Genomic DNA, 23,064 nt, shown 5'->3' on the forward strand with positions numbered 1-23,064 from the left:
GACATGGTTTTCAAGCTGTTGTTATCTAATTTTTTGGCGTTCAGAACATCTTAAAATTCACATACTGTATGTAGATCATGGAAATCAAAAATTTTCTCCCCCAAACCCCCCTTACTACCTCACATTTTGAATCTCTGATTATAAACCTGCCTACATTGTATGATTAAGGGATGTACAATATGGTCATGCAGAATAAGGCATTAATATTTGCTTTATAAGTAATAATAAACAGCCAATATCCTAATATGCATACTAATAAGCTACTAGTTAATAGTGAGAATTGGACCCTAAACTAAAGTGTTACAATTTTTTTTTTCATATCCTCACTGGGGGCTGAGCCCCCCTAAAATGAAAACCCTAGAATCGCCCCTGGCTGCAACAATGTGAAATATGTGAAAAATGTGGTGTTTTTAGAACATTCAAGCATGAAAACCTATTCTAGTAGACACCAAAAACAAATTCAACACTTTCTAAAATGGCATAATAGTCCAATACATAGAAAATCATTAGTTTAAAAATAGTCAAATGTTTAATATTTGTATTACTATAAATATAAAATACAAAAATAAATAGGGCTGCGCATAAAACTGAAATTGCTACATGGCTTCAGTGCGATCAGATCAAGTCTGCAATTTAGTCTGATTAAAACACTTGCTAAAACGTATTAATAAAAAATTAATAAATAAATCTCACAAATTTTGTCAAAATTAAAGAAGCATAACCATTCTATGCATGTGTTGTAATTTGATATCATACATGTTCAAAAGGAAAATGAAATGTTGGGGAGGGGGCCTATTACCTTATCCTACTCTAATATTTACCAACTTTATTCACCTTTCTTTCTTTTTTGCAGTATCACAGATGGGGGTGGCTCAAGGACACAACATGTGTCCAGACCCAGGAATCCCTGAGAGGGGCAAAAGAAAAGGCTCTGATTTCAGGTGAGAAATGAGTTTATGGATTACTTATTAAAATAGTCCACTGAGAGTGCACAGAGGAGAGAGGAAAGAGGTGTGCAGTTAATTTAGTGTTTGCAATGCCAGGATGATGAATAGCAAGAGATGCAGGAGGTGGGCACCTGTTTAATTTCTCATTGGCCTTTTAATTCTCGGAGCTCAGGGAGGATATTTGATCAGCATAAACATGGGCTGTGGGCTCCCAAAGGTCACAGCAAGAGGGGAAGAGAGAAAAGAAAGAGTGAGAGATGGAGTAAAGAAACTAACTGTTGTTTTCCCACTAAAATGATGTCACTTCCTTGAGGATGATGTCATTAACGATTTGGCTTTTATGGATATTACAAAAGATTTAAAGGGAGGTTCCATCCAAAAATGAAAATGTGGTCATCATTTATTTACCATCATGCTATTCCAAGGTTAGGTTAGGTTACTTTATTGATACCCGCAGGTAAATTTGGTTTGCAGTATAATTATATGATAAGAAAAGGGCATCCATATCACAACAAAAAAAACAATAAAAAACAAAATAACAATTACATGATACATGTGCTCAAGGCTCCACCACTCAAGACTTATCATAGTATATAAACCTGTACATTTTTATATACAAAAATACATGCCTACATATATCATACCTATATAAACAAACATACATGCATACACACACAGATATAAACCCTATTTATTATTATTGTTGTTAAAACAGCAGGAATAAACCTAATTCCAAACCTGCATGACTGACTTTCTTCTGTGGAACTTAAAGAAGATATGTTGGTTACCAAACAGTTCCAGTTCCCTTGCACTTCCACTGTATGGACAAAAAAAAAAATAGTCAATGGAAACTGAAAGGGTTTTCTGACCAACAAAATATCTTCTTCTATGTTCCACAGAAGAATGAAAAACATGCAGGTTTGGAACGACATGAGTGAATAAATGTGTCAGAATTTTCATTTTATCCGTTTAAAAGAAAGATATTGAGGTCAGAGAAAAAAGGAAAAAAACAAGCTGATGAAATTAAAACAATATTTCCAAGACAGCATGCTAGAGATAAAGAAAAACCTGGAATATGGGAGACGTTGAGAAATGGCAAAATGGCAACATTCGCCTGAAAGTCGTAACAAAACAAAAAAAATCACCACTTTATTCACTTAATTGTGATATTCTGATATCAAAAAAACAAGCTAATATGATGTCCATGTTGAAAAATTGTGAGTGTAGCGTTTAATTCAGTATATTAAGACATAAATGAAGGGGGCTTGAAAACGCTAGGAATGACCCGGTAGAGAAACCAAGTGAAATGTGAACCATCATTTATGATCGAAAAAGAGAACAGAGAGGCAAGGAGATTGAAAATGAGACAGAGGTCCGGACCTATTTAATTGAGTGGGGACAGAGCTATAGTAGTGTCATTTCCGGGCACAGTGCTGCTACAGAGAGGCCTGCGGTGCAGGTTAGGCTGTCATCGTCCCCCCGCAGGGTGAATGGCAGCGCCCTAGAGGATTCTAACACAGACAAATGGGGACAATCCGTTTTACACTCACTAGCTCTCAGGGCAATCGCAGCGGGGAAGTGAAAGACAATCGAAACTTTTTTACTGGAATGTTCTTAGCTCCGGCTACCTGAGTACCCCCTTCATCAGCGGCTAGGTAATGGAGGCGGCACAGCGATGCATCTGGATGCGCACATCACAGTTTCCTCAAGGCTGTCCATTACCAAGATCAGACAGGACCAATGCTGCCGGGTGGAGAGAGGGGGTATTTATGCTGACATGCTATTTGATTTAGGCATGAACAGATACCAGCTCACATGTGAGAGGTTGGGAACTGCTGTGAAGGGCTTGAGTCGTCTGGCATCTGCACTTTGCACAGTTCGCACAATCCGGGAAAATGATAGATCCTCTCTTTCTTTTCCAAAGTTAAGTTTTAGACTTACAAGGCTTATTAGACTTATTATTAGGCTTGTTAGACTTATTAAGGTTATATGTGCAATGGAATTGATCTAATTCATCATTTGCATCATTCTGCAGCCAAAAGATTGTGTACAATGACTGATTAACTGCATAATTGATCATTCTCTCTTGCCACCAATCTCCTGTGCGAGTTTCATGTCTTTCGTCGGACTCTGCAGTCACTTTCTTTCTCACAAAATACAATAATTTCAACTCGTATCAATATTTCATGTCCATTTATTTATTTGCTAAGTAGCTGTGTAATAAGTAGGATAATGTGCAGCGGCCAGTCATTATCACAAAATAAACTTCCACATCAGGGGCCTGATTACCCTTTTGGGATTTATTTTGCCATAATGACCGGCTGACTGTACAGAATGTCCGTTATGTAGAATTTATAGTTGTCCGGGTTGGTATTCTTGCAAAATAATAATCTGTTTATTCTTGCAGGCGGGGTGCTACTGTGCATTTTTCTTGTGATGAAGGATACGAGCTTCAGGGGTCTAAAAGCATCACCTGCCTGCGAGTTACGGACAGTTATGTTGGATGGAGTGATGACCGACCTATCTGCAGAGGTATGTCGCTTTATAATATATAAAATATCTCAAATATTACATAAGCCATAATAGTTTATTGTTCAAATTTTTGACACAGTTTGACCGTGTTGGCACCTAACTGATTTGGCTACCTTGTAAACTTGTTTTTATATGTTTACATTGACTTTCAATAGACATAATGGTTTTTATACTTTACAAAGTGTATATTCTATCCTCCCAACCCTAAACGTACCCATCACAGAAAACTTTTTACATCTTCAAAAAAAAAAAACATCACTTGGTATGATTTATAATCTGTTTTCCTCATGGGGCCCGACCAAATGGTCCCACAATGTCAGAATTTTTCACATTTTACTATCTTTGTGGGGACATTTGGTCCTCACAATGTAGGTTAAATAAGAACACACACACACATACACATGCATGCACGCACACACACACACACACACACACACACTCATAGAAAAATGTACAGTTGGGCTGGATGGGCTAAGGCACAAATGGGAAGCTTTTTCTCCTCCCTTTTAAAAGGTTGTAAGCCTTTTTTTCCCCTTTTGCATGAAAACTGTATGCATGATTATATGGTAAGATGCATTTTATTATTACATTTAGCATTGCTTGTTATTTCCTTCTGTCCATGACCCTATCAGAGCAAACTAGAATCTCTGTTCTAAATGAACAAATGTTAATTTACCACATCCATGTGCTCTAATAAAGTCTCATACCATATTTACAGCAAACGTATTTATCACAGCAGATTTAAGCCCATTGTTTAATAAATAGTTGAATTATTTGACATCTCAGTGGTATATCTGCAGATTTAAAGGGCCTTGATTAATTACCTGACAATGAAAGAGGACAATGAGTGGAAAAAAGCGAAAGATGAGAGAGGGGAAATGGAGAGGATGACTACAGATCTCTAAAGCAGATTTCCTAAGGAGGAAGAGATGGTATCGCACAGCCAGTAATCAGCTTATTTAGCCTCACCAGGCTCTGATTAATTACTTTATTGAGCCTTACTTAATTTCTGACTTTGATTGGCTAGGACAGCCCCCAGGACTTTATTCCTGCTGCAGCTGTCACATCCCCAGAGAGATGCTGTCCACCATGCTGCCACCTTTGCCTTAGGCCGTAAATTGAAGCATGAGTCTGGCATTTAGTTCTCTGGTACCCCAGGTCAATTTAGTTCTCTGGCAACCCCATGCATTTTAACTATATGCAGTTCAAGCCTGTCAGTGGTACGGTGCCTTAAGAGAATATACAATGAGGTCCAAAACTCTGAGACCACACTAAAAAAATCTGATATTGAATATATAATTATTATAATCATTTTAAAATTATTATTATATTATTGATATACTATATGAAAATGGTAACACTTTACTATAAGGTTAATTAGTTAACATTAGTTAACATGAACTAATGATGAGCTGCACTAATAAAGCATTTATTTATTTTTTGTTTCAACATTTACTAATACTTTATTCAAATCTTGTTGACATTAGTTAACACACTGTGAATTAACATGAACAAACCATGTACAAAATGCAGCTTTGCTATCAAAGGGGGAAAAAAATAAAGATTTTTTTTTTGTAGTAATTGAAGTTATTTGATCAAAAAATAAAAAATGCAGCATTGGTTAGCAAATGAGACATATTTTTAAAACAATACAAAAAAATCTTACCGACACCAAACTTTTGAACAGTGGTGTTTGTGGTGATTTTTATTATGAATTTTATTTTTATATTATATTCTATATTATATTTAATTATTTAAATGAACAAAACCAGACTTTTGGACCCCACTGCACAGTATGCATTTTTTTGTTAGTATGTGCTAATGTATCACCCACGAAAAAAAAACTGAGGTATGATCTGCCTATGTTTTGATTAAAAGTAATTTAGTTGAGATGTAATAATGTAATATATTATTCAGAACATTCAGACACGCACTTTATGGCGTGTATACGACACGCTTTTGGGTAGGATGGGGGTGGGGGGTTCGTGCGTATAATACAGTATAAAGTGTGTATCATATGCACGGCGAAAAACTGCGTACCATATGCACGGCAAAACTCATTTTGGCGTATACATTCCACGACATTGCACACTCGTATTATTTATACGCATTTTCATGGGATCGGGCTCTACTGGATGCTATCACAGCTTCTCACTGTAACTCTACACCAGCACGCTCAGACACGTAAGCCTTTGGTTATACCTACTCCCTTCATATCGATTAATTTCTCCTGTGCTGCTCCGCCAGCTGTGGACTATTAGTCTTTCATTAGAGTCACATATCCCTTCTCCAACACCACCAATGGCCTTTGCCACAGTGGACCCCTCAGGCTTGACAATCTTCGGGAGAAAGTTAGTTGGACAGCTTTGTGATGAATTGCACCAGTTGCCTTTGTTTTTGATTATTTAACGATCAGTTTTTGGCATATCACTGTGAGCTTGTGGCAAGAGGGGAAAATAGACCTGGAATTGGGAAACTGTCGGAATCACCAGATGGACCAAGTTCCCTTATCAGCCCCATTACTCACGTGAAAAGGGTTGATATTTAGCTATTGCTCCCCGGAACCCGTTTCTTCATCACTTGCTCCTTTTCACAACTAATGTAGAGAATGATTATTTGTCTTGTTTTATTGATTTAACACTCTAAATGCCAGGCCATTATTCAAAAACGGCCCATTTTAATTGCATGCTTCAGGAAAATCTGAATCATAAGAATAATTAGTAATGGCGCCACAGAAAAAGCATTCATAAATCATTGTCGTTAAATACATAAATACAAGCACACAACGCTCAATACTAATAGTGTGTCCTTGAGGTTCTCTCTCTGTATATGTAGAAATAATTTGTTTCTTCATGATTTGCAGGGTTTTAAAGGATCTAGGACTCACACAAGAGATCTATAAAATACATTTTGGTATTTTTTTAATTGGATATTTAGAATTAAAATCAAGCTTCAGACCTTAATAGAATCTGAAATACACCACATATCATGAAAAATGAGTGTTTGTAGAAAATTGAAGTCTTAGCTGCTGTTTAATGTTGATTGTAGTTCCAGTGGCTTAAAGCAATTCTTTGGAATGAATCCCTGCCATTTTCAGAAATCAAAGTAAACTCCCCTGAGTTTCATTCCCTCATTATGGTCTGCCTTAGGCTTCACATCTGCAACTCTTGAAATGTGCATTGAGAAATCCAGGGTTTTGGAACTGTTGGCCTGAATCTAATCCGATCGAATTTAGCTTGAACAAGGGGAAATTTAAGTGATTATCTTTTTGCAGCACTGCCCTTACAACTTAAATGCATCTGGACTGTTTCACAGCTGAGCCCCTGCTAATAGATATCCTCTACTAATAGCATGGTTAGTATGTTGGGGAGTACACCAACGAGCCAAAACATTATGACCTAATATGCTGTTGTTCCTCTGCGTGCTGCCAAAACAGCAGAGACAAGGACTCTACAAGACCCCTGAAGATGTCCTGTGGAACCTGGAACAAAGACGTTAGCAGCAGATCTTTCAAGTCCTGTAAGTTCCGATGTGGAGGCCAGGTCAACACCTTGAACTCTTCATCATGTACCTCAAACCATTCCTGTAAAATGTGTTTGGTGTGGTGCATTATCCTGCTGATGAACCAGTGAACACCATTGTTATGAAGGGATGTACCTGGTCTGCAACAATGTGTATGTAGGTGGCAAAATGTACATCTACATATAAGGTTGGACCCAGGGTTTCCCAGCAGAACATTGGCCAGAGCATCAGACTCCCTCCACCGGCTTGCCATCGTCCAACAGTGCATCCTGGTGCCATCACTTCCCCAGGTAAACGGCACACACGTACAGGTCATATTGGACCAGGTGACCTTCTTCCACTGCTCCATGGTCCAGTTCCGACTCACACGTTTAGTAGGCGTTTTCGACAGTGGACAGGGGTCATCATAGGCACTCTGATCGGTCTGTGGCTATGCAGCCCCATACGCAGCAGAGTGCGATGAACTGTGTGTTGTGCAGCCTGGTCTCATTGCGAAAATGTACCTCTGGCAACGTTTTTGCAAACCCCAAAATACGTACCAATATGTACATATCACTGCAGTTTCAAAGGGATATGTCCACTGGGTGCCGCCAAAAGCTTCGTTTTTTTCCCGGAACAGATGAGCGTCAATCTGACGTTTTGTGACATTGTTTTTATAACGTACACCTACACTAAACCCTAAACCTAACCGATAGTGTTAACAAAAGCAAATGTGACAAAAATACAATAGTAACCATGTCTTGTTAGCTTGTGTGAACTCATCTTTGAGCTCTTTTATCATGACTTGTCTTTCACGGGATTCGTACCTGAGCTTTCATTATTACAAGTACAAATCTGTACCAGCTGAGCTACTGAGCAAACTTATTATATAAAAAAAGCCGAGCATATGGAGCAGATTAAGTGACGCAAACTCCAAAATTTATTCATTTACATGGAAAAAAAAAAACGATAAAATGTGCTTGCTGTTTTACTGCCTCTAGTGTTCATTTCACTTTGAAACTGCAGAGATATGTACTTATTGGTACGTATTTTGGCGGTTTGCAAAAACGTTGCCAGAGGTACATTTTCACAATGAGACCAGGTTGGTGTTGTGACACATTCTTCCCATAACCATCATTAAAATTTTGTGTGCCACAGTAGACCTTCTATTGGCTTGGACCATACGAATATCCTTCATTGTCATCATGGATCGATGGATCTTGGGTGCCCAACACCCTGTCATCGGTTTGTGGTTTGTTCTCCCTCGGTCCACTTTTGGTAAATTCTCACCACTGCTGACCGGAAGCAACCCACAAGACTTGCCATTTCAGATATATTTTGATCAAGTCGCCCTGCCATAGCAATGTTTGCCCTTTTCAAAGTAGCTCAGATCTTTAATCATGCCTTTTCCTCCTATATCTAAAATGTTGATTATGACAACTGATTGTTTGCTTACCATCTAATCTACCCAGACCTTAATATGTGACCTGGTTAAGAGATGATCAACGGTAATCGCTTAACTTGCAGTTCATAATGTTTTGGCTCATCAGTGTATATTGGTTAGTTTTTGAGTTTCAATCCCTGCAAACTCAAAACATTACGCTACCATTTACGTTCCCTGGAACCACTTCCCATAATTGTTATAACCACAAACTAAGTTTTCCTGAAATTTGCAAGGGGGTTATTTTGTGTGACAACCTAATAAGATTTTTTTTTTGTACTATTCAAAATTCCAAGACCATTCTCTTTTTTTTTTTTCTGTCATATCACAGTCATGTGTCCAGAGTGTTACAGAGTGGAGAGAATTGGGATGATGTTCTCTTTTTGAGAATAATGATTGACTAAAAAGATATAAATGAATGTGTGTTATAACCCACACTTTAAAGCAGAAAACTTGCAGACAACACACATTATGTTGTGAAGGTGAAAACTGGGGTCAACCAGCCCTGACGTTAATTAACTTCCCAAAGACTTTTGTTCTTTAATGTCAGCCCACCTTAAAGTGTTTGAAGAAACTTTGTGTGTGTGTGTGTGTGTGTGGTAGGGGAGGCCCTGAGGAGCTCACCTCAGACATAGCTCATTAAAAGCTCCAGCTGGTCCCAGACCTGCAGAAACATTCATTTAGTGCAAACACGCTGGCTGTGCCCTTCCTTCTCATTAGACATCGAGTGCCTTCATTCAAGGAGGCATTTAAAGTCCTCCTGGAGGCCACACGAGTGTCACAAAGGACTTTTAACTCATTGAAAAGTCACAGGAAAGTCGTAAGGTCATTGGACTGGCTTGTGAACTGAATGTTCAATCAAAACCAACAACACGGGATCGATTATTTCTGGTAACTTTAACAATAATCAAGTCAAAATATTGACTGCAGCCAAGGGCTAAGCCTTCATACGTGTGCTTTTTTAATAATTTAAGATTTTGTTGCATTGCATCAGCCTGTAGGCCAATCACAACCTTTGAAAGTGGTGTGGATGGGGTTTGTGATGTCTAGAACAGTTTTGGCCTGTGAGTCTGAGTGTTGAACTCAACAATGGGGTACTGAGGTCTTTGGTCTGAGTAGGAGTGAGTAAAGTGTCATCAGTCCTGTTTTTCTTTTTAGGTTTACAACTCAGACTGATGTTGTGGTATTGAAATGTGCTTCACTAGTTCTTTAGACATGGAATAAAACATTTCAGACCTTTTTTTTCAGACATTATTGTTAACTAAAACTATTAAAAACAATAATTTTCTCAAAATGTAACTGAAAATTACGTTAAAACCACCATTCTTAAACAATTATTATAAATATTTAACATTACATTACATATTTGTCACAGTCATGTTCTGTTTAGTTTCATTATCATGGATTTTCAGTTTGTTTTCATATGTCACATGTTTCTTTGTTCAGTTTCCCGCCACTCGTCTGTCTCCCTGGTTAACATCATTGAGTTCATTTAGTTCAGCTTTGTCCTGTTAATTATCTTGTTTCTGTTTGCTATTTAAGTTCTCCCCTTTTTAATTCAGTCTTTGTTCAGTCACTGTTAGGATAGATGTGTTGTGCTTTTGCCTGTCTTTAGTTTATTTGAGATTAAACTACTATTTGAACTGTATCTGCCTGTCTTCGTCTTCCTGCCTACACACACCCGTGAAAATATTGTTTTTGTGTCTGGCTGTGAGAGGAACACATCTGTACCAAAATGTATTACATCTGAACATTTTTAACAAATTAATCCAAAATTTGTAGCTGCTTTAATTCCATTTCAGAATGACCAGGGACTTTCAATATTATAACATTATTTCTATTCTGTTGTTAATATAACTGTTACTATAATATTGGTGCTGATATTGGCTCCTTTCTTTTCTCCTCGAAAGCCTCAAATCTTTTATAGATAAGATGTTCTTTCACTCTATGAAGAGTCAAACTGCATGTTTTGCTCCAACATGCTTTGTCTCTTTTCTTTCAGCTCCCATGTGTGGTGGTCAGCTCCGTGGCCCTAGTGGCATCATCACCTCCCCAAATTTCCCAGTACAATATGACAACAATGCCAACTGTACCTGGATCATCACAGCTTCGGACCCTTCCAAGGTGAATGCTTGCTAAAGTGTGTTCGTACTACAATTCGCTCTGCAAACTACCAAAACATAGCTTCACACTTACTATATTAGAAAAGTATGTTTGAAATTAAATAAAATTTAGGCCCAGACAGAATCCACAGACTTTTGTGCACATTTTCTGTGCTAATTTGGTGGGGAAATCTGATTTAAACTTGTGCGTTAGCGATCAAAATTTAGGTACCGTACGATTCTGAATTCTTTTATGCTGTGTTTATTTGATCAAAAATACAGGAAAAACAGTAATATTGTCAAACATTTTCTGACGTCTTCAGTGTCACATGAAATCATTCTAATATGATTTTGTGCTCAAGAAACCATTTTTTTTATCAATATTGAAATAATTTTGATGAATTCATTTGAAATATAAAATCATTAAATCACATTATAAATGTATTTTCTGTCACTTTTGAACAATTTAATGCATCCTTTTTTGAATAAAAATATGAATGAATTAATTGTAGTAATTTCTCACTCCAAACTTTTGAACTGTAGTGTACAGAGCATCTCTTACTTGAAACTGAAAGCATTTTCAAATTTAATAAGTCAACACACAGTGGTCCAACTTTATGAATTCTGCTAGGGTTTCTATGTGGGCCTGCTAATAAATGTAGGTTGCAAGGAAAAGGATACACAGATATTGAGAAATGATGTGCAATATCTAGATATCCACACTCATAAAAAATGAAACATTGGCGATTATATTAAAGGAGAATGGAAGATAAAGAAAACTACATTGAGCGGCTACCACAGGAGAGACAAAACTCTGGCACTCTGTGTCATCATGACTTTGGCGTCGAGTTCAAGGCCATTTTCTTATTCGCTTGCCAGATTTTCTTTATCTAGGTTCAAATAAATGGCTTAACAAATCTCTCCCCTCATCACCATGACTCAGTTGGGAGAGAAAGGGGGAAAGAGATGGAGGGCAAATAGAATGGGGTGGAGCGGCTCTATCAGTGCCCCCTGCTTTTTCTCTGCCGCCCAGTGCGCTATTTCATCCAGTGTGTAAAGGATAGTTCTGCTTCACACTGTCACGGCTGGAGAGCGGGGCACAGATGAAGATAGAACATTGCTTTTTTTTGCTCTTTACAACCGTAATGACATTCTATTTTCGTCCTGACACAATAGTACCCAGAGAAGACGTGAGGTTAGCTGTGAGACTGAGGCCGTATGAAATGTACCTGACAATGAGCTTTTGATTTCGCTGCAGCTGGTTTGATGCCCGAGCCAAAAGACTATCCCAGTGTGGAGAGACCCCAGCAGCTGTTAAAGCCTTTAGCATCACAGTTAACTAGAGTTTGACATCATTTAGCATTTGATGATGCATAATGAATATTTAAAAGTGAAGTATATATATTTGTTGGTGTTAAAATGGGCCAGTTTTAATGTGAGGAGACAACTATATATAATGAAGCCATTTGTAGGTTGAGTGTAAACACAGTGGCTCTGTGGTGCTGTCATACCATTGATTTGTTTGTTGGAGTGGTTAGACATTTAAACTTCTAGATCAGTCGATGAAGTGAGGTTGGGATGGGACCACAGGCAATTAGCTGTTTGTCGAGGGATTTACCAGTCTGTCTGAACAATGGTAAATGCTTTAGATACACTTGCTGCATCTGAATTTGAATACTTCCCTACTATATAGTATGTGAAAAACAGTACGCCAACACAGTGACACGTGTCTGAATACACTGTGTAAACCCTAAAGGCCTGTTCACACTGGGATGATTTTCGTGAGCGTTTATCACCGACGTTTAACGCACTCGTAAAAGCGATATAAAAAAAAACGCCTTGGGTTTGTTTTTTTGGTTTTGATGAGGCGCGTTAAAAACTGTCTGACCAATGAGATCGGCCCTTTTGTTCACGTTAGGGCTGAACGATATATCGTTATCGTATCTATATCTAGATATGAACTTTCAAGATATTAGTATCGAAAAAAGCAACAATATAGACGATATAGATTTCCCCTCTCCGCAATCGGCCTGCATACAACTGTGCAGTCACAATAAACATCAGTTTTACGAGTGCCCTTGAATGCACCGTTAAAGCCAACGCGCACACACTACCAGGGACTTGGGAACTATATTGTGATGGGGGGGGGGGGGGGCGTTTCCATGGTGACGCGTCATTGCTTGTCACGTGACACACCACAGCAGCAACAGCGCTGAATGAATGATGATCTGCTTTTATGTAATTTTTTCCTTTTTTATTCAGAATATTCACAAATGTGTTAGCTATGGTATGAAATGTCTGATATTCCGATTGTCAAATACATGCAAGTGGAAGTATATTGTTGTTTAAACACCTTTATAACGATCGCGTTAGTTGAGCTGTATGCGCGATGGGCGCCACCTTGTTAGTTTGTGCCGCAGACGCAGTTCAGAGAATCGGATCTGTTGGATTTACAACCTCTATGTTTACAACACGTGAATTCATCCACTTCTCCTGAAATACTTAAAAGTAAGTGGCTGGTGAACTGGGAATAGAATAGAGTAAACATTGAAGTTACTTACACAATGTGTATCTGATATGAATAAAACGTGTCGAATTATAATGGAAAGGATTATTATTACCTCTTCCATGGACATCAGTGTGTATTTTACAAACTCTAAATGTATTGTTTTTTTAGTACTTATGTGAATTTATATGTTTGAAACCTAAAATAAACAGTATGTGGTTGAAAACACTGAAAAGTTGTGATATATGACAGCTCTGGGCGCGCCTGTCTCTGGCTAAATTCAACATTTGAGTTTAGCAGTTGATCATGTGATGCACTTGATCATACGCTCCAGGGACCAGCCTAGACTGATTACACCTGTGTGATCGTACGTGCGAAAGGCTTAAAAACAATACATTTTCTGACACAAATTTTTGAAATATAGGCTTAAATCAAACACATTTTAATTCAGATTCTGGTTTTCACCGAACACGTAGTCATATCGTATTGTATCGATATCGAGATATCTGGCATGAAAATCGAGATATGAAATTTTGTCCATATCGTTCAGCCCTAGTTCACGTGCCTGGAGCTACTGAAGTTACAGTAAAACACGACTTGGTGGCGCTCAAGCACAAAATGGTCTTGCCGAGCACACATTGATGCGACGAAGAGGAAGTAAGTAGACCAGGAAGAAGATGAGCTGCTAATGCTGCTTGCCAGTTAGAAAAAAAGTGTGTGAATGGTTTTGGCAAGCACATAAATACTGTCTCTCTTCTTCTTCTGTGTGACAAGCGAGTGTCAGAAGCGCAAAGTGGCGCAGCACCACCTTGTGTACCGGGAGCGCCTTTTACTGAATTTGCATGCTCACTTGGCGCATCGCCAGTGAAAATCGCGAACGACGTCTCGAAAAACGCTGCCGATAAGCGCGTGCGAAAATCGTCCCGGTGTGCACAGGCCTTAATGCTCAAAATAATTAGTTGTTTTGAGTAGGGTACATTTAAATTAAACAAATTAGTTCAATCAAATGAACTTTTATGAGTATTTAGAACTTTCTTTTTCTTTTGAATTCACCAAACTGACACATTTTAAGTAATCTGAATTGTTTCATTGTTTTGAGTTTTCTTTTTTGAGTTCCACCACTGTGCAGCCATATTGCGCCAGGTCTCCCCAACCACCACCAATGTGCAGCCATATTGCGCCAGGACGCCCCCCACACACCAGCTTGTGGTGGAGAGGAGACAGAATGTTGAAGCCAATCAGTATATATGGGGACTATTAGGAGGCCATGATGGACAGAGGCCAATGGGCAAAACTGGCCAGGATGCCGGGCTTAAACCCCTACTCTTTTACGAAGGACATCCTGGGATTTTTAATGACCACAGAGAGTCAGGATCTCGGTTTAACGTCTCACCCTCAACCTAAAATGCAAGCAAACACAATAAATGACATAGGCTGGACAGCTTTAAATCAGCTAGTGAGAATGTTAAGATGTTGAAGAAACACAAGGAAATGAGGCCCCGTAATGACATTTGGTTAACAGTGTGATATGTCTAATCATCCGAAACGAAGTAACATCCTGAAGTTCAGGAGGAGCCCAGTCTGTAGTGCTTCAGTAGCAGATTCCCCGGAGCTACAGTTAAAGATGCTTTTGCTACTCAAAGATGTCCGTTCTATTTATGTCAACCGTGGTGCCTAATGACGAGTGCTGGAAAATGGCTGAACTTGGAACTAAAGAATGAGGGAAAACAGATAGAACTCTGCAGGGAAAAGCAGCATGTGGAACCGCACCGGGCTGAATCCCCCGCTCACAGACAAACATTAGCTCAGAGTCTAGACACTGTGTTTCTGCCTTAGATGGAGGGATCCCCAGAAGGCATAATAATAGAGAATAAGTTGTTCATGAGAAGACATGGCTGATTGCTTTTTGTCCTCTTCATTTTTAATTATCAGTCCTCTTTTTGTTCTGTGCGCTATCATCATCCAGCGGACTGGTATTATCAGCTACTCCACTTCTGCAGGGACTTCCATTTTGACAAAAAGCCTCACTCCTCCAACAAGTCCTGCTCCCCGCTACGCAGTCTTTGAGCATTATCAGTCTCAGCTGCGAGAACGTATTCACCATGGCTTTTGTCTGAAAGCCTCAGTGGTTTATTCCTATTTATTTATGTATTCTATGCTGCTATTTGGTTTATTGGATTCAAAATGGTTGTAATTTAGACTATTCTGAATATGCTCTCTGGTCACTGGGTTATTGAGACTGTTAATGTATCTCAAGAAAAATGCTGCACTCTTCTTACGCAAATATAGGGGAGAAAATTGTGTCACTCTCATCAAAGAGAAATAAGGTAAAACTAATACAATGAATTCTAGTGCAGGATATAAACTCTGATTAAAATAATTTATTTATTAACATAACCCTAAAAATATGAAAAAGTGCTCCAGTGAATCATTTGAGAATACATGAACATAAATAAATAAATTAATAATAATCATTATTATTGCTGTTGTTTTTATATTGCGAACCACCAACAGAGCAAATCAAATACCAAAAATAAAAATATTTTTTAAAACATCACCAAGTAAAACTCTGCAAAATGACAAGACAAACAACAATAAAATCAGAAATTGACTTTAACTGTTAGCGCTCCCGTTTAGAGACAGTCTGGGATTCAGGGTTTCACGTGCCTCAATCCATGCAGAGCTTTTCAGAAAGCTCCACCATTAATCTATTTCAGAGTGACAGTATGAGATTAATACAATGTTTCTGTTCAAAACTCACTCTACTGTGACCTTATGCAGATAACAACGGAGGCATAAATGTATTATGAGACAGAACGCAGAAGTTTACCGACACCGTCAGGTGGGACTTTTTCTTACACAGTATTGACTGTTGGATTGGCAGAGAATAGTCTCTGCAAGTCATCAAGAAATGATGGTTCAATTCTATTTAAAGGAACACGGCAACTTTTTGGGACTTTAGCTTATTCACCGTATCTCCCACCGTAGAGTAAGATAAGTCCATACATACCATTCTCATCTCTGTGCGTGCCATAACTCTGTCTGACGCACCCACTGCTAGCCTAGCTTAGCACAAAGACTGGAGGTAAATGGCTCCAGCTAGCCTACTGGGTGCAGAAGGCACAATGATATTACGCAACTGCTGAAAATAGTCCCCTGCACTCTCTCTGTGCAAGCAGGTTGTCACGTTGGTTATGTTTACGGAAGTTAGCCTATTTTCAGGCGCTGTGTAATATCATTGCGCCGCTGCACCTATGATACGGCAGCAAAGTTCCTCTATCATTACGCAGGAATGAGAGTATAGTTCCTAGCCATATCGGCCTAGAAAATCGCAACTTTTCATTTTTCGTTGGTCTTAGTACATGATGTAACTATACACATCACATGTAAATAGAAAAATGTTGGTGTTATTTTGTCCCTTATTGAGCATTAGGCTAGCTGGAGCCATTTACCTCCAGTCTTTGTGCTAAGCTAGGCTAGCGGTGGGCGCGTCAGACAGCGTTATGGCACGCACGGAGATGAGAATGGTATGTATGGACTTTAGGGTTGGGTACCGTTCACATTTTAACCGGTATCGGTACCGGTACCTTAATTTCGGTACCGGTACCCAACAATACCTTTTTTCGGTACTTTTGGGATGTTTACATAAATAACTGTAAAGAACCTGTAAGTAATTTATAAAAGTGTTATTGACATTATGCCAGAGCTGCCTTGGTCTGCCATTGTCTGTATGTTTGTTTACTGTAATATTTACTTGTAAATAGTAGGCTACTAGCTACTTAATTTAATTCATAAAAACAACCATATTATTATTTTTTTTTATTTCATTTCTATGAAAAGAATTTCCACAAATGATGTGTTATGTATTTTCTGATAATCACATGAAGACATAAGATATTAATTTAATTTATCTTTTAATTTATTTAAACTTTTTTTGTCAAACAAAGTGCTGCACAACTGAGCTTTATATGGTTCAAATTAAAACATGAAGACAAATTGTAATTTATTACTTAAGTTTTGATAATGTATTATTATTACATTAGTGTTAGTATTATCATTACACTGAGACGAATCTAAATTCTACTGTACAACAGTAATATATTTGTCAAGTTAGCCAAACTTTTATTTTGACAGGTTGCCTGTGAATACATTTGAGTGTGTTTGTGACATGACGATAGTTTTTCTCAAATTAAACTGTAAAATTCTCATGAAGTGACTCTCAGAGCGCCTCTGAAGATGACGGACATGTCCTCAAATGAGAGGCAGAGATGGAAACATGCGACCGTCACGCGCGATTCGAGTGTGTGTGTGTGTGAGCCCATAGACTCTAAACCACGCTTCTACGGTTTCATTCGCACAGAGATGCGCAGGATTGGTATTTAAATAGTATTTTTGCGGTTTAATATTCACAGACACTAGTCTATATTACAATATGTGTTCTCAGGTACCTAAATTTGTAATTATTTATAAATAAATAAGTTAGCTATTATGCTATTGTGATGCAAAGGCTGCTCTCAGCAAGCCAATACTCTGAGGCAGAGCTGGTCACTTGATGATGGTTTGTAAAGTTTGAAGATGTGTCTACCTCTTAATCTTGCAAACTTTAAAAACTATCATCACGTGACCAGCTGCATGAGGAAATATACTGTGTGTGTGTGTGTGCGTATACTTTATATAAGTATATACACACCACACACACAGTATATTTCCTCATGCAGCTGGTCACGAGATGATAGTTTTTAAAGTTTGCTAGATTAAGAGGTAGACACATCTTCATCCCATTATCTGTAATGCCTTATTTGTTCTCAGAGTTCTGTTGTGTGAGAAGGTTATAGTGTGTAGTGATGATCACGTTTGATGCTCTGCCTCAGAGTATTGGCTTGCTGAGGGCAGCCTTTGCATCACAATCACTCAATGAGTCAGCCGAGGATTGCCCCGCCCACAGCGATGTCAGTCACAATCATACACACAGTTACCATAATGCTACAAGACACGGTGGGACACAGATGAGGTGGGCGGGGGGTGAATTGAGAAAAGAAAGGTTCAGAGGAGGTAAGAGGATGAAATCTTGTTCACTGGTGGTGTGACCTGTAAGAATGCTGGCACTCCACCCTTGGCACTCTTTGTTGCGGAGTGTGTTTACCATAGGACAGAATGCAATTTGCATTTATATAAGCTTTTTCATTAGTAGTTAGTCTCCGAGCACTCCAAAAACATTAAGAATTTGGTGGAAATGTGGCAGCCAATTTGAAATGGGAGGCTAGACAGTGAATTTTGTTTATTTTATTTAAATATTTTTGGCAGTGTTCCTTTTTTCTGTGTATGAGTAATCAACCTTCATATTTAATTGTTCATATTTTCATAAATCTTACTTATCTCCTTTTGTTTAAGGAATTCTGCAGTGTTGTTTTCATCAGTATTTCAAATATGTCTGTTTTCAAATATGCACCTTTGACTCTTCATTTTCATAAACCATTTTCATATGATTTCTTTCTTTGCTTTGTTCTACAAATGCAGAGAGTTTTTTTTTTCTTTTTTTTTTTTCTTTTTTTCTGTTAGCTAGTGTGAGAATAATAGTATGAAATGTCCTGTTATAATTGTAGTGTTTTCATCCACAGGACAACTACATTATCTATACATACATCCATCCATCCATCCATCCATCATTCTATATATCGTTCGATTGATCCATCCATCTATAGTTATATCTATCATTCTATTGTTCCATCCATCCATCCTTCTATCTATTGTTCCATCCATCCATCCATCCATATAGTTATATTGTTCCATCCATCTATCCATCTATAGTTCTATTATTATTCTATTGTTCCATGCATCCATCCATCCATCTATAGTTCTGTTGTTCCATCCATCCATCCATTTGTCCATCTATAGTTATATCTATAATTTTATTGTTCCATCCATCCATCCATCCATCCATCCATCCATCCATCCATCCATCTTTCTATATATTGTTCCATCCATCCATCCATCCATCTACCCATCCATCCATCTATAGTTAAATTGTTCCATCCATCTATTCATCTATAGTTCTATCTATATCTATCTATCTATCTATCTATCTATCTATCTATCTATCTATCTATCTATCTATCTATCTATCTATCTATCTATCTATCTATCTATCTATCTATCTATCTATCTATCTATCTATCTATCTATCTATCTATCCATCCATCCATCCATCCATCCATCCATCCATCCATCCATCCATCCATCCATCCATCCATCCATCCATCCATCCATCCATCCATCCATCCATCCATCCATCCATCCATCCATCCATCCATCCATCCATCCATCCATCCATCCATCCATCCATCCATCCATCCATCCATCCATCCATCCATCCATCCATCCATCCATCCATCCATCCATCCATCCATCCATCCATCCATCCATCCATCCATCCATCCATCCATCCATCCATCTATAGTTATATCTATTATTCTATTGTTCCATCCATCCATCCATACATCCATCTTTAGTTCTATTGTTCCATCCATCCATTTGTCCATCTTTAGTTATATCTATCATTCTATTGTTCCATCCATCGTTATATATATTGTTCCATCCATCCATCCATGATCCATCCATCCATCTATAGTTCTATATTTTCATCCAACTATCCAGCTATAGTTCTATCTATCGATCTATTGTTCATTCCATCTATCCATCCATCCATCCATCCATCCATCCATCCATCTATCCATTTGTCCATCTATAGTTCTATATATTATTCTATTGTTCCATCCATCCATCCATCCATCCATCCATCCATCCATCCATCCATCCATCCATCCATCTCTCTATCTATTGTTCCATCCATCTATCCATCCATCCATCTATCGTTCTGTTGTTCCATCCATCCATCCATCCATCCATCTTTTAATTTGTCCATCTATAGTTCTATCTATTATTCTATTGTTCAATCCATCCATCTTTCTATCTATTGTTCCATCCATCCATCCATCTATAGATCTATAGTTCTATCTATTGTTCTATTGTTCCATCCATCCATCCATCCATTCATCTTTCTATCTATTGTTACATCCATCCATCCATCCATTCATCTTTCTATCTATTGTTCCATCCCTCCCTCCCTCCCTCCCTCCCTCTGTCTGTCGTCTTATACAAGTTACACAGTACACAGTAACTTGTATACTGGAATGGTATTTTCTTGTAGAACTTACACATTTTTTTTCATGATTGGAAAATGAGAGTTGTACTGCTTCGCTACTGTTCTAACCAAGTTTAGAAAGCTGACTCTGATTCTTCACTGTGTCAAGGTGATCAAGCTGACTTTTGAGGAGTTTGACTTGGAGCGGGGCTACGACACTCTAACTGTGGGTGACGGCGTTGTAATCGGCGATCAGCGGACAGTCTTTCATGTGTGAGTACTTTTGTTCCTTTGTTGCTTTCTTCTCCATCCTCTCTCAAACTCCTGTGTCTCCCACTCTTTAACTCTCCTCTCTGTGTGTATAACCCCCCCCCCCCCCCCATCTTCTTTCATCTCTCATCGTCCTCTCTTCCTTCAGCCCCTCCGTTCTCTCCTCCACTGTTTCTTCCTTTAGCCCCCCTCTATTTCATCTCATTTCATCACCCCTCTGAGCAGAAGTGTATGGCAAAAACACCCCAAGCTTTGTCAATCACTATGAGTCTCAATGTTAGAACAAGATCACTCCTGCAGCAAAACACGCATCACACTTTGATGCCCCATAATGCAGATTTGCACACCAGATGCTCCGGAAACGTTGCTGAGTGTGTTGTTATTAATTGTGCTGAAATTTATAGTCTTCATAAAGTTTTATCGATGCCGTTTTATGTGCGCTCTCTGGCAGGGGTGTACAAGTGCTTGTGTTCCTTTTGAATGGCCCGGTGTCCCTGGACACTTTCTCTCTGGTTACCCAGAGTCCCCTGATGGTCTAATGTGCTTAATTAGCAGGTCTCATAAGCCCTTATGGACCCATTCCACAGATCCCTAAAGGCTAGTGCCGGGGGAATCGGGGAACTCCCAATGTTCCCTGAGAGATGCCAAATGATACTGTACATATTAAAAGTGAAGAATCACTGTTTTATTATTATGTTTCATAATGCATGTCTCTCTCATTTTGATATGAAGGTTGTCTGGGACTACAACTCCAGATCTGGTGGTCAGTACCAGCCATCAGATGTGGCTCAATTTTAGAACGGATGACACGAGTGGCTCTCTGGGCTTTAAGGTTTCTTATGAAGGTAAGTAGAGGAGAAACTTTGCGTTTGGGCCAATCACAGCTATATAAGGAATCATAGCTTATAATAATAATAATGTTATTGTTAATAATAATAATAATTTAGTATTAGTTATGTTATTTATTAGTTTTATTATTATTATTTTAGTTTTATATTTATTTGATTTAATGATAATAATAATAATATAATTATGTTATTGTTATCATTGATATTTTTAGTAGTCGTTAGTATCTTATTTATTAGTTCTTTATTAGTAGTATTTTTACTATTATTTTAGTTTTATATTTGATTTATTTTAATAATGATAATAATACTAATAATGTTATTTTTTTTATTATTTTTGTTAACATGTTTAGTAATAGTATTAGTTATATATTTATTAGTTGTAATTATAATTTTTGTTTTGTATTTTATTTGTTTTAATAACAATAAGTCTTATTATGCATTGAATAAAAATAAAATGAATTGCTTCTTGATTTGTACATATTCAAGAACTTATCTCAACAAATGGGATTTAATGTGATTCTATAGTATATCATATATGTATCACATTCACATATTATGTATTATTATGCATTTAAGGCCCCGTCCACACGGAGACGCATTTAGCTGTATACGTAAAATTTCGTATCAGCGTTTTGTTTTGGATCTGGCGTTTTGGGAGCCTGAAACCGTTTTTTTTTTTTTAAACCGGGTCCCAGAGTGAATAGATCTTAAACTAACCATATATTTTGTGAAACAGTGATTACACCACATGCTCCAAGTGTTCTTCTCCGTTTTTAGTGTATCTCTGTGGCAGAATTACAGCGCCACATACTGCTCTGGCATGTATACTACATCTTTCTGAGTCGGGTTCAGTGGTTTCATGTGTATGCTGATATGTCTTGAGACAAGGGGAAAAAAAGCTCTGGCTTCGTGTGGATGTGGTCTAAGTCGATAGAAAAGTAGCTGATTGACATCCTTAATTAAAACATCTGTAGATCACATTAAAAAAAGTCAAGTATCTTTGGAGGGCTGCGATTGTACATTTGGTGATTATCAATAGAGTATGCTCAGTTGAAGAATCTTATACCGTGATTGTCACTGCAGTTATGATCTTTCACTGTAATAAAAAATGCATTGGGTCTCACTCACTAATAATTGCGTGGATTATTTCGTATTTGTACTCACAGGAGAACTTCTTACGAAAAATCTCCGCTTAATTCACAACATGCTCTTAATCTTGTTCTAATGTTAGTGACTTTGAAGTATTCTAAATGAGCGGCTGTGTGTGCAAGGTTTGTCATTTGCATAAAACGCCCAAACCATCTCCATATAAGGGCTTCCCGCACAACCTTTCCTTTACAGCCTTTCATCACCCTCTTCAAACATGCTGCTCTCTGCAGACGCGCTCTCGCCAGATCCTTGAGCAATGCCAAGTGTCATTCTCAAAACCAGTTCAAACTACTTTTATACAGACCCAGATTACAGACCTCTCAGATGTACATACGCGTATATCTGCGTTATTCAGATAAATCTCACCCGTCTGACGTTTTTCTTTAAAATAAGCATTTTTGTCAGGCTCCTATGTATAGGTTTCTACCTAAGTACCGGTGCTTCTGAATGGGCTGAGGCTGGGATTAAGTGGTTTTGAAGTGAAAGTATTGTATGAACGTATATGCGGAGAGCATTCACAGTATCGTTATGTCATTTCTGACCGAAGTGGCTTTTAGAGGCTTTTGCATCTGAACTCTTCATACAACTCTTCATACATACATACATACATACATGGATTGAATGTCC

The 23,064-nt window shown here is 38.1% G+C and overlaps 1 protein-coding gene across 1 annotated transcript in view; it reads left to right on the forward strand.

Moving 5' to 3' along the window:
- csmd2 (CUB and Sushi multiple domains 2) overlaps window positions 1-23,064 on the forward strand; it is a gene marked incomplete at both ends in the record, with an annotated part of 367,659 nt that overhangs the window by 209,218 nt on the left and 135,377 nt on the right. Inside the window, 5 exon segments of the mRNA XM_079829996.1 lie at window positions 854-941; window positions 3,355-3,479; window positions 10,424-10,545; window positions 20,340-20,443; window positions 21,173-21,285. Of these exon segments, the coding sequence (XP_079686122.1) occupies window positions 854-941; window positions 3,355-3,479; window positions 10,424-10,545; window positions 20,340-20,443; window positions 21,173-21,285 (552 nt within the window).

The sequence above is a fragment of the Gobio gobio genome, assembly GCF_949357685.1.
Source record: "Gobio gobio genome assembly, chromosome: 11".
Classification (NCBI taxonomy): domain Eukaryota; kingdom Metazoa; phylum Chordata; class Actinopteri; order Cypriniformes; family Gobionidae; genus Gobio; species Gobio gobio.